This window comes from Mercurialis annua, linkage group LG8, assembly GCF_937616625.2.
Source record: "Mercurialis annua linkage group LG8, ddMerAnnu1.2, whole genome shotgun sequence".
Lineage (NCBI taxonomy): Eukaryota > Viridiplantae > Streptophyta > Magnoliopsida > Malpighiales > Euphorbiaceae > Mercurialis > Mercurialis annua.
Window position 1 is genome coordinate 6,427,187 of NC_065577.1, and position 13,153 is coordinate 6,440,339.

A 13,153-nucleotide genomic window follows, 5' to 3' on the forward strand; every position below is an offset into this window, starting at 1 on the left:
TGCTTGAATGCTTAAACGACATATGTACCATCATTAATTATAATATATTATATTAAAAAAATAGCAAAAAATACTAAAAATAAAGTTAACACTACATTAAATAAGTGTAAGTTTAATATGTTTTATAAAATTATTTGTTTGACGGTGAAGTGCCTTTCCCGATCAACGAACTCTTTGTTAATTCGTCTTAGTTAATAAAGAGTATTTGTTTCTCAAAAAATAAAAAAAATTACTCATGTTGCATAAATTTACTAAATTTCTTAATAGTTGTGTTTGTTCTAAATTGCCTATCAATTTGAGACAAATGGAGTAATAAATTAATTTTTAATATATCGTTAAAATTCGTTAGTAAATTTAAATTGTGTATTTAAACAAATTGATTTTTAAAATTTTACATCAAATTTATTTTTAATATACCGTGAAAAAACTATTAAAAAATTTACTTTTGGCAATATTTTTAATAATTTGTTAGTAAATCTTTGGTAACTTAAACCGTATGTTTGAGAATAGACAAAGTTTTTTTGAGAAGAAAGAAATATATTTTTATATAAAAAAGTTTAAACCGTATTTTTTAATATTAAAGTATTTTTAAAAATAATTTTTTTATGAGTATTTATCAAAAAAATAACCGCACATAAGGATACACCAGAAAACAAGCCTACAAAAGGCCAAGCCCAGAAAAAAGAGGCCCATAAATAAACCAATCCCAAAACAGAAAGTCCCCACCAAGCCTAATCGAAGGCCACAACTAGAGGTGAGTAAAAATCGAACCAAACCATTAATCTGATCCAAACCAATCCGAAATTAATTTTGGTTTGGTTAAAATGATTAAAATAGATTGTTTTGATTTTAAATTATAAAAAAGTATGGTTTTTGGTTTTGGTTTGGTTTTAACTAGTGGTTAACCGAGCCGACCGAAAAACCGAAGTTTACAATAATATTATTTTTATTAATATTTATATATATATATATATAAATAAATATAAAATTTATTTATTGAAATATTTATATATAAATATAATACGTGTGTATAACATATATGAAAATAAAATATATAAACTAACACACACATATAAGTAAAAATTATTACGTATAATTTTAATTTTTACGTATAATTATATAATATTTATCTGAATCTGTATTAATCAAACTGAACCAAACCGAACCGAAACCGATGTTAAAGTTTGGTTAACCGAACCGAAATTTTACGTAAATATTTGGCGTGGTTTGGTTTTTATATTTTCCTTTAAAATATGGTTTGATTTTGGAATTTACTAAATCAAACCAAACCGAACCGAATCATGCTCACCCCTAGCCACAACCCAGCAAAACAAAAGACACTCTTGCTGAGATAGCAAAAGCACAAAACTAGAAACACAGGACTGAATAACTCACTGGGAGAAGGTAATGGGACGGGGATTTTCCGACTTTTATGGGGATCCGCATCTAATGGAGTAGGAAATTCCTGTTAATATGGAGATTCCCATCCCCATCCCCACAAAAATTCGGTCTGCTTTTATATAATTTATATTATAATTTTTAATATATTATTCATAATTTCTAATAATTTAATATAATTTTTATTTTTTACAAAAAATTTATTTTCATATATAATATTATTGGTGGTATTGAATAGTTTATTTTTTTTAAAGTGTTTCATAAAAATAATAAAATTATTTAAATATTATATTTAAATTATACGGAGATGTGGGAGGGATGAAGAATTCACGAGGATGAAAATGGAGATGGAAATAAATTAATTCACATCAATTAAATACGAGGATATGCATAGAAGCGGGAATGTGGATGGAGATAGCTTCCCCATCTCCATCCCGTCCTATTGCCACCTCTATTTTCAATAAAACACTAATTTTATTTTTATATTTAAAACTAATTAATATTTAAACATTATATTGAGAAGAGTTTAATTTTTTTAGATCCCAATAAAAAATTTAAATTTCATAAATACAAGACATAATAGCAAATAAATCCAAATGTTTATGAGTTGAAATTTTATCTAAATCTTTTAATTTTTATAATAATAGCCTAATTTTAACATTTCATTACAATTTTAGCAATTATTGCTCCAATCAATTTAATTGTCTCAAGTTTAGAATTCAAACAGTATACCATCTGTATTTGAAAGATACTAAGCAATTTTTAGTTGAATATAAAAATTAACTCAGTAATTAGCAAAATTCATTTTCAAAATTTTAAAATTTAAGTTCTAATATTTATAAAATCTTAAAATTTAAGTATAAATTATCTATTTTTTTGATAATTTAACTAAAAAACAAAAAATAACCCAAAAAAGTACACGAAAATAATAGGTATCACATTAGGGTAAACATGTGAGAAAATTGAATTAATTGAAAAAAACAGCTAAAATCACAACAAAATGTTAAAATTATACTATTATTATAAAAATTAAAAGTTTTGAAAAAGATTACAACAATTCAAAAATATTTGAATTTTAATTTATCTTTGAATTTAAAATATAAAATTTGAAAATCGAAATTCTAAATTTAAATCTATACCTATCTAAACAAACTCTTAAGTTAAGTTTAAACCTGAGTGACAGATACAAACTAAACCCCGCCACTCTTTCAAAACCCTTCTCCTAATTTCAACAATTGAACCCAATTCCCACTCTAAACACTCTAAAGAAGATGACTTCCCTTGCTTTAAACCCTATACCCTCTCTTAAACTCAACTCTCACCGCAAAAATCTCAATTCTTTTCGATTTTCAATCAGTTCCTGCTCCTCTTTTAGCAACGCCAATTCTTATTTATTTGATAGACCCATCAGCTTTAAAACTAATTTCAGGGATTCTGGGCATGTAATTAAGGGTGTCAGATCAGTTTCTTCAGTTTCAGCTGGTACCCATATCAATGGTTTTTCCGGTAAAAACTAAGTTTTTGTATTTTTTTAAGCTGTTAAAGTTTGTATTTTTCTGAAAAATATGGCGTTTTATTGTTTTATTTTGGTTATTATCTGTGGAAATTTTGGAAATTATTAGTGGGTAGTCATGTACTTTGTGATTGCTGGATGGGATTATCAAATTATTATTTTGTTGAACTAAAAGTTCATAGCTTTCAGTTTTGTAGTGTGGATTAGATAGGTGGGATAATGTCACATTTAGCTAGAGCATTAACCTGTAGTTATTTGCTTCGATTTTTGTTTTGTATAATAGATGGATATTAAATATTGACGGGGTTACAATGATTAATGTCCTCTGTCTTTGTTTTGTTGATTACTTATTTGTTCATGTTGCAGAAGAGAGGGTGGTTGTGTTGGTTATTGGTGGAGGAGGAAGAGAGCACGCCCTTTGCTACGCCTTGCAACGATCTCCGTCTTGTGATGCTGTCTTCTGTGCCCCTGGCAATGCAGGGATTTCCAATTCTGGGAATGCTACTTGTATCTCGGACCTTGATATTTCTGATAGCGGAGCTGTGATCTCTTTCTGCCGCAAATGGGGTGTAGGACTGGTTGTTATTGGACCTGAGGCGCCTCTGGTTGCTGGCCTTGCAAATGATCTAGTAAAGGTTGGAATCCCCACATTTGGTCCATCGGCAGAGGCGGCGGCTTTAGAGGGTTCAAAGAATTTCATGAAGAGCTTGTGTGACAAGTACAACATTCCTACTGCCAAGGTATCTTTTTCATCACTTTTGAGATATATTAAAGATGGTTAGTGCTAAGGTTTATACTGTTGCTGTTTCATTAGTTCAAACTGTAGGTAATATCGTAATTGCACAAAACTTCTTCTGAGCGAATTTCTTATTTCAATGATTTGATATTTTCTTTTAGTATAAAACATTCACAGATCCGTCGGCTGCAAAAGACTATATTCAGGCTCAAGGAGCACCTATTGTTATCAAAGTAGATGGATTGGCTGCTGGAAAAGGTGTAATTGTCGCTATGACATTGGAGGAGGCAAATGAGGCTGTTGACTCAATGCTCGTGAAAAGTACATTTGGTTCTGCAGGCAGCCGCGTCATTGTTGAAGAATATTTGGAAGGAGAAGAAGCATCTTTCTTTGCACTAGTGGATGGAGAGACCGCCATTCCGTTAGAATCTGCTCAGGACCATAAGCGTGTAGGGGATGGTGATACAGGGCCAAATACTGGTGGCATGGGGGCATACTCGCCAGCACCAGTATTGACAAGAGAACTTCAGTCCGTGGTTATGGAATCTATTATTCGCCCGACAGTGAGAGGAATGGCAGCAGAAGGTTGCAAGTTTGTTGGAGTTCTGTATGCTGGGCTAATGATTGAGAAGAAGTCCGGCTTACCTAAGCTGATTGAGTACAATGTCCGTTTTGGAGATCCTGAGTGTCAGGTTAGTCTCAAACCCATATGAGCATTTCATAAGCTGATATAGAATTGCTCTTGATTACATATTAAAAAAATGCTGTATGTAAAAATCATGAAGTTTTCTTGTATGTTTTTCCGTAACCAAAGTCTTCTTTTTCACTTGTACAAAAAGTATTTTTGACAATAGCATTATAGATCCATTGTTACTCTTCGACATGTTTATGATAGAGTTAATTAAAAGTAAACCTTCTCAGTTGTGCCTAAGAAATCCATGATCAGATTGTTTCTTAAATTAGTCATATTTATAGCTTTTGCCTTTTCTCTTTATCTTCGTTTGTTTATTTCGATAAAATTAATGATTTTTTGATTTGTTATATATCAATATTTACAATGTATTGTGATAATTGTTTTATTTAGCTATCGGAATTAAATATTTTTAATTTTAGATATCTTTATATCTTATTTCCACATTTCTTTTACAGAAATATCTATTTAGATAGCCAAGGTCTAAACTTTATGCGGGTTTCTGTTGACCGGTTTTAATTTTCAGGTACTAATGGTTCGTTTGGAATCTGATTTGGCACAAGTTCTCCTAGCAGCGTGTCGAGGAGAGTTAAATGGAATAACCCTGAACTGGTCTTCAGGGTCAGCCATGGTAGTGGTAATGGCTAGTAAAGGCTACCCCGGGTCCTACGAGAAGGGGACTGTGATTAAAAACCTTGAAGAAGCTGCAAATGTAGCTCCAACAGTGCAAATATTCCATGCTGGAACCTCTTTGGACGCAGACGGAAACTTCATCGCTACCGGGGGCCGTGTTCTTGGTGTTACTGCCAAGGGAAGAGATCTTGAAGAGGCAAGAGATGAAGCATATCGGGCAGTTGAGGAAATCAACTGGCCTAAAGGTTTCTATCGGCGCGATATTGGGTGGCGAGCGCTTCCCGAAAAACAATTTGCACCGGGTAATTGATTTTGGTTATCCGACCGGGAGCGATCAAATTGTTTATGAAAGAGAAATGGTGATCGACCGAGGCCTTCCGGTGAAAAGAAATTAAATAGAAACTAGAAAGATTGATCCCTTGGGGTTGTTCTTGTGTCTAAAGATGTGCCTCATGTATCTTGTATATCAGTCTACTGATAAATTAATCTCCATTTCTTACAATGAATAATAGCCAGATAAATTGATCAAATTTTGGATCATGCACTGTTAGGATTTTTTGTAGAAATTCTGAAATAGAAAAGAAAATTTCTGAAACAATCATAAAATCCACAGGCAATGATTAACCAGTTCTAGCCGTTGCTATTGTTCTAATGTTATATATGACACTAAAACAATATAAGCTATTAACATCTAAACCATTCATCTTAGATTGATCCGTGTCAATGTATATCAATGATTCCGGCAAAAAAAAAAAATATATCGATGGTTGAGATAGTTTCATGTCACCTATTTATATATCAAGTTTTACCGCATAACAAAATAAAATTGTATGATCTAGTGGCTCAATTAAAAATTTGTGTCTGCTTAAAAAAAAAAAAAAATTCAATCAGATTGAAATTTTGGCTGGAATTTACACCAATAAAACATTAAAGATACTGATGTAAATAAAAAATTAAAATGATTTATTTAAGGGACTAATGGAACCAGTTAAACAGGTTCCACCATCAATGCTGTTTTTAAATTCATATTCTTTAATTTCCACATAAAGAAAATGTACATGTAATAGTAATTCCTTTTTAGGGAAATTAAATCGGCTTAACGGTTAAGTTTTAGAATCTTTGTTAATGAAATTCAGTCTTTGGATAAGTAATTACTATATATTATATATATTAATTTATTTTAGGTTAGTTAAATTTTTAAATTTGTATTTTTATAATTAAAATAGACCACTTTTACTAAGTAGGTCCTCAATTTGTGTCATACAATTAAATAAATCCTCATTTAAGATATATAATTTTGAGATTATTTGATATAAATAGTAAAAATTTGATAATCTAATTAGCTAACCAAAAATTTTTAGCTAATAAAATTAAAAATTGACTCATTTAACCTCAAAATCACAAAATTAAAAATCTAATTAATTCAAAAAAAATTTAAATATATTTAACTTTAAAATGTAAATTTAAAGACCGGATTGATCTTTTAATCCTTTTATACTTTTAAAGGAAAAAATATCCTTTTTTTTTTTTTAAATTACTATCTTAAAAATTTCCCACATAGAGAAGGTATATATTTAAGCGGTTTTTGGCACCGTTTGGAATTCATTTTCTTGCGTATAACTGCTTTTTCTTCAAGAACTTACAGAGCAAGTAAAACCCCATTGGATTCTTCTTCCCCAATAAATTGCTTATAAATACTTCAATCCTAAACGAATTTGTACAAATTACAGTTTTCTTTAGTAATCAATATGGACTATAGAGGACGAGCACGAGGACGCGGCGGAGGGAGAGGCGGATGGAGAGGTGCGGGAAATGACGATTACGGCGGTGGTCGCGGTCGAGGCGGTGGTCGCGGTCGAGGCGGTGATCGTGATGATGATACGATTGATCAGGAGTACCGTCGTCATGATCAATATCAACAGCAGGAGCAGCCGAGTTTCAGTACTGGCGGTGGCCGTGGGAATCGCGGCGGTCGCGGCGGTAGAGGTTTGAGTTACGAACACGGCGTCCGCGGCGGTCGCGGCCGTGGAGGTTTGAGTTACGAACACGGTGGCCGTGATGGTGGATATCGCGGCGGTAGTAGTGGAAGAGGAGTTGGAAGTGGAAGAGGCTCTACTAGTAGCCAGGGTATGCTCTGTTCATTATCTGATGCTTAATGAAGTTTTGCTTATTATTTAGTGATTTAGAAAATGAAATATTTGATTGATTATATTTTGTTATGATTGTAATTTATTAATATGATAACCTGTTAAGATTGATTTGATTATTCACACTTAAATTCAACTGCCACTAATTGCTTGGATTGTAATCCAAGTAGTTTGAAAACAAGAAACTGTTTAATTAATAAAATTAGGTCGTGTAGTTAATTGGGATTACCTCGTAGGATCGTAGGCGAAGGCCATATTTGGTTCATGGAATAGGTGCGGAATGGAATAGCTATTGCATATAGAATCACTATTCTTTGCTTCCATGAAATTGTTATTCCATTGTGGAATAAGTATACTCCTGAAAACTAAAAAATGGTTATTTCATTTCTTATGGTATAAGTATTCTATTCCATGCTATTCCATTCCATGAACCAAACATAGCGTTCAAACATAGCCGTAGGGTCGTAGGCGAGTACCTTGTAGGGGCGTAGGCGCCTTAATAAAAAAGACAAGACGCAATGAGCTAATTCGACATATGGTTTAGCTAATACAATCTGTATTTTAATAAATTAAGCTATGTTTTATAAAGAAAGATCAAGTTATGTAAAGATGTTGTAAATAAGTTAAGATTGGAACATGAAACTCTCATATTCGGAACATTGCTATTTACAGTAGTTCATACTTCATAATAGCAACAATTTTCATTCTTTTCTTTTTGTTTTGTTTTTCTACAGAGCGCATTGTTTCACAAATGCAATCATTACAAGTTTCTCCAGCATATGATATTAATGCAGGCCACAATCATGTCCGAACAATAAGTCTTCGAGTTAATCATTTTCTGGTTAACTACAACCCGGAGACCATCATAGGACACTACGATTTTGACATTAAACCAGATGTAACTGCCAAGGCTGGTCTGCTGCCTATGGATGTCCCGAAGGCTCTTTTATCTATCATCAGGAACAAGCTATTCTCGGATGATCCTAGCCGGTTCCCTTTATCGATGACTGTATATGATGGTGAAAAGAATATTTTCAGCAAAGTCCGATTACCTACAGGCAAATTTAAGGTCGAATTATCTGAGAATGACGGATTAAGGCTTCGCTCATTTGTTGTTGAAGTTCAGCTTGTGAATGAGCTGAAATGCGACAGGTTGGATTATTACTTAAGTGGCAGGATTGATTTGATCCCTCGTGATGTACTGCAAGCTCTGGATGTGATCATGAAGGAGAATCCAATGAGGAAAATGATTTATGCTGGTCGGATTTTCCATCCTATCACGCCTTATCCTGAGGATAATCTTGGTGGCGGAATCACAGCTTCTAGAGGAATCAAACACACCCTTAAGCCGACATCTCAGGGTCTAGCCTTATGTCTGGACTACTCGGTTCTGCCATTACACAAACCAATGCCGGTTCTTGACTTCCTGAAGGAGCATATTCAAGGCTTTAAATTGAACAATTTCATGGAATCGAGGACAAACGTTGAAAAAGCTTTGAAAGGATTGAAAGTGACTATTAATTACAGATCTACCTCTCAGAAGTTCAAAATTGCTTGTTTAACTGATGATAACACACAGGATATAACCTTCCCTTTTGATAAGGGTTCTGAAAGGAAATATAGGCTCGTCGACTATTTCAAAGAAAAATACAACAAGAATATCTTGCACAAAAATATACCGTGCCTTGATTTAGGGAAAAACAACAGAATAAACTATGTTCCTATGGAGTTCTGCAGCATTGTTGAGGGTCAGAGGTTTCCAATAGAGAATCTCAACAAATATCAATCTCGGGATTTGAGGGGCATTTCTCTAGCTTCGCCAAATAATAGAGAGAACACTATACTTGACATGATAAAATCAAGTGATGGACCTTGTGGGTGAGTAAATAAAAATTTATTTTCCATTTCTGACTTTGAATTTTATGTTGGAAAGAAATATATCATATGTGCAATTGTGAATTTCTTTATTTTATCTTTGCAGTGGAGATATCAGCAAAAACTTCGAAATCGGAGTTGATATGTATATGACAAAAGTTAATGGTCGGGTTCTTGTGCCACCAGAATTGAAACTTGGCAATTCAAGAGGAAGATGGAAGAAGGCAACTGTGAATAGAGAGAAATGCCAGTGGACCCTTAATAGAAACACAGTGATTCACAGCGAACCAATTCGGTTATGGGGAGTGCTGAATTTCAGCAATTCTAATCTCGATTACTTCATCAAAGAGCTGAAGAATCAGAGCAAAAGGATTGATATCCACATGGAAGATCATATCGTCGTCCCTTATAAGTGTGATACAAAGCTACTATATGATATCAATGGTCTTCATCAGCTGCTCAAAAGCATTAGCCATTTACAGATTCTTGTTTGTGTGCTGCCAAAGGAGGATTCTGGTTACAGCAATATTAAATGGATATGTGAGACCAAAATTGGCATCAAAACGCAATGTTGTTTATCGGCAAACACGGTCAAGCCAAATCCCCAGTTTCTCACGAATCTAGCATTAAAGATAAATGCGAAACTTGGAGGCAGCAATGTGGAGCTTTTAAAGCAGCCTCGGTGCTTGCAAGGTGAAGGCCACATCATGTTTATTGGAGCTGATGTCAATCATCCTGCCTCATACAACTCGACAAGTCCTTCCATATCAGCTGTCGTTGCCACCATGAACTGGCCAGCTGCAAATCAGTATAGTGCACGAATTTATGCTCAAGATCATCGTGCAGAGAAAATTCTGAATTTCGGAGGTATGTGTTTGGAACTTGTGAAAATTTATGCTCAGAAAAATCAAGCTAAACCGGAGAAGATCGTTGTATTCCGTGATGGAGTAAGCGAGAGCCAGTTTGATATGGTTCTCTACGAAGAGTTGAAGGATATTAAGGAAGCCTTTAAATCGATTAAATACTTCCCAGCCATCACTCTAATTGTTGCGCAGAAGCGCCACACCACTCGATTGTTCTTAGACAGTGACAAAGACGAAAATGTACCTCCGGGAACTGTGGTGGATTCAGTAATTACTAGTCTGTCAATGTCGAATTTTTATCTTTGCAGCCATTTTGGTCAAATTGGGACTAGCAAGCCAGCTCACTACCAGGTTCTGGAGAATGAGATTGACCTTACTCCTGAGGAACTACAAGAGTTCATTTTTGGCATTTGCTTCACTTCTGCTCAATGCACCAAGCCGGTCTCACTTGTTCCTCCGGTGGTTTATGCTGATCGTGCGGCTTTTAGAGGTCGACTTTACTACAATACGCTCGAGAGAAATCAGTCTTCACCTTTAACATCATCATCGGCTAAGCAGCCTTTCAAGCTGCACCCTAACTTGGAGAACTCTATGTTCTTCCTTTGAGGAATTTCATCTCAGTATGTCTAATCAACATCGCCAAGTTGGCCGATCTTATAAAGATCGGAAAAGCTGTTTGTGCGTGAATCTAATGCGCTCCAAGTCCGTTTTGGTTTATCGTTTTTGTGTTTTGTGTTTCCTCCAAACCTCATATTGGCCTGTGCAGACCATCTGAAGTTGGAGGAGTAGATGTGTTCTTGCTTGTGTGTCAGTTGGTATTTGAATTCCATAAAGTTGTCTGTACGACTCCGTAACAATCTGTTATCGAAACTTTTGATCATTTGAAATATGTTCTAGCATTTTTAATGACATGTTTTTGTTGAACTGGCTGAAAATTTTAAAGATTTGGTTTGATTATTGCTTGCCGGTGAATAGAAGTCATTTCCCATCATCATTTCCATTTTTTATTTTCATTTTATGCTATTATGGAATCCTGATGATTCCTGGAATTAATCACCAAAGCGAAACACGATATGGGAATTTTGTTGATGAAATTGACAACAATGAAATTTATCGAAGTTTTGATTATGAGACGGGGAGTCGAATGGAGCGGAGGGACGCAGTTGCGGAAATGGTGGATGATCTACTAAAAGACCCGGAAGCTGGTTTTCTGACATACCATTCTCTTCACAAACCTTTGGGAGGTAATAAGCTTATCTTTTTTCATGGAAAACAAATTTTAAATTGCTTAGTTGCTGCAGTACTTTTCATGTCATGTCATTAATTTTTGTTGGATTTATAGGGTAATCACACCAGCATAGATGAAGTTGCAGGACGTAGAAGAACTAATGAAAAATATTGAACAAAGGATCAATTCACCCCCTCAACTTGGCACGAAATATCAAATAAGTCATTTTGAACGTTTTTGGGTCAAATAGACCCGCAACTTAGCACTTTAACATCAAAAAGGCCCTCCCCCACTCTCACTTCCTTGAGTGAGATACACTCTCCAATTTAAAATGTAAAAAAGTTTGAAATGATCCTTAATTTTATTTTATTTTTTAAATTAACATTTAATAACTCTTAATTTTCATTTATAATCCTTATATTTGTAAACTTCAAAAGTTAAATTAAATTTCAAATAAAAATTGAAGAATCTTACAACACTTTTTTCATATTTTAGCTTAAACCTTATTATTTTACTTCTTCTTCACATTTCAGCCGCCTTCAAACTTTCTACCACCTTCACCGCCGTCCTTTTATTCTTAATGAATCAACAGCTAGAATGGCCTCTCTTCTTCTTCGTTCGTTCGTTAGCTGATGCTTCCGGAGGAGAAAATTGTTAATGCTTCCGTTCATCCACCGATGTCGTTTCTGTTCGTCCGCCGCTACAGCCTCTTTCGTCCGATCCGTTTCCGCTGCTACTGATGTTGGTGGACAAGGCGCTGGTACCGGCGTTGCTTCTTAAACTGCCGTCAACTTCTTCCTCCTCCGCTTCTCCTCCATATCATCTGCCTTGTGAGTTCGACGGCGGGGACAAGAGCATAAGCAACAGTGAGAACGACGAGCAACAGCTTTTGATTTATGCTTTTAATTTTACTGATTTTGTTGTTGGTGTGTGTGAACTGATAAATTGCGTGACAGTGGTTGTTTGAACTGAACGGCGGCAGCTTGAAAGCTTGGTGGAAGTTGGTGGTGGAAATTGGTGGAGGAAGGTGACAACGGTAATTGTTAGATTAGGGGCAGTTCGACGGCGGTTACCTTTGATAGGGGCGGCGGCGGCGGTTTCCATCGGTGGATTAGGGTTAGGTTTAATTAAGTTTAATTAGTGTTAATTAGTGTTAATTAGAGTTCTTACTGTATTTAATTAGTACTAAATTTTGATTAATTTTTGTAATTAACAATCCCACTCTCTTTTAGGAGTGTTTTTGTGTCAGAGGGGCTGATTTGAGCGAAAAACGCAAGTTGCGGGTCTGTTTGACCCAAAAACGTCTAAAATGACTTATTTGATATTTCGTGCCAAGTTGAGGGGGTGAATTGACCCTTTGTTTGAAAAATATTAGTTGTCGAGTACCATAGTATACCATCACTTGATTCTGGTGGGTTTTGACTATCTTGTTATGCATACTTGGAATATTATTAAAAGGCTTAGTTGTTTAAAATTATTCATTCTTTTCGTCTTTTTTCGTTTATGACCTCAACTTCCAAAAAATTTATTTTACTTAATTTTTCAATTTCATATAATCATTTGTTCATAGTAAAGTGAAAATGTCGTTTATATTGTTTCTTAATGTATTAATAATTTTATCATAAAAAATTAAAAGTCAAAGCAATATGAAGAGTGTGTTTAATTTTTTTTACTCTAATTTAGACAAATGACTGTAATTGAAACTAAAAATTGAGAACTAGGTTTAAATTGAGGATTTTTTTGAATATGAGGCCGTCAACGAAAAATTTGAAAAGCTGTCGCATTTTTGAATGATTAAACCTTAATAAACCCACCAATTATACTGTTTTGGCACATTTTCAAACCAAACTTAAAATTTCGTTTGTTTTAATAATTGTTTTTTTTAATTCAATTCAAACCATTGTTAATTTTTATTTTTTATCATTTAAAATAAAAATTTAATAATACTTAATAAGTATTCGTTCAACATAAAAAATAATATATATCTATTTTAATAAAATAATAATAATAACTAAAAAATATACGTTTGGCTTGAATTGTATAGTATTGGATTGAATTATATCAGATCA

The 13,153-nt window shown here is 34.0% G+C and overlaps 2 protein-coding genes and 1 long non-coding RNA gene across 3 annotated transcripts; all 3 read left to right on the forward strand.

The window, feature by feature from the left end:
• Positions 1–2,553: 2,553 nt before the first annotated feature.
• LOC126661292 (phosphoribosylamine--glycine ligase) lies at positions 2,554–5,511 on the forward strand. Its single transcript, XM_050355113.2, has 4 exons — positions 2,554–2,904; positions 3,278–3,651; positions 3,809–4,339; positions 4,865–5,511. The coding sequence occupies exons 1-4, from the start codon at positions 2,670–2,672 to the stop codon at positions 5,279–5,281; spliced, it is 1,557 nt and encodes a 518-aa protein (XP_050211070.1). The 5' UTR covers positions 2,554–2,669; the 3' UTR covers positions 5,282–5,511.
• Positions 5,512–6,565: 1,054 nt separating this feature from the next.
• Positions 6,566–10,780, forward strand: LOC126662248 (protein argonaute 2-like). The gene is made up of 3 exons (XM_050356169.2): positions 6,566–7,098; positions 7,853–8,996; positions 9,100–10,780. The coding sequence occupies exons 1-3, from the start codon at positions 6,720–6,722 to the stop codon at positions 10,460–10,462; spliced, it is 2,886 nt and encodes a 961-aa protein (XP_050212126.1). The 5' UTR covers positions 6,566–6,719; the 3' UTR covers positions 10,463–10,780.
• Positions 10,781–11,555: 775 nt separating this feature from the next.
• On the forward strand, positions 11,556–12,509 carry LOC126661263 (uncharacterized). Its single transcript, XR_007635592.2, has 2 exons — positions 11,556–11,950; positions 12,041–12,509. It is a non-coding gene; the product is annotated as an uncharacterized LOC126661263 (long non-coding RNA).
• Positions 12,510–13,153: the final 644 nt, after the last annotated feature.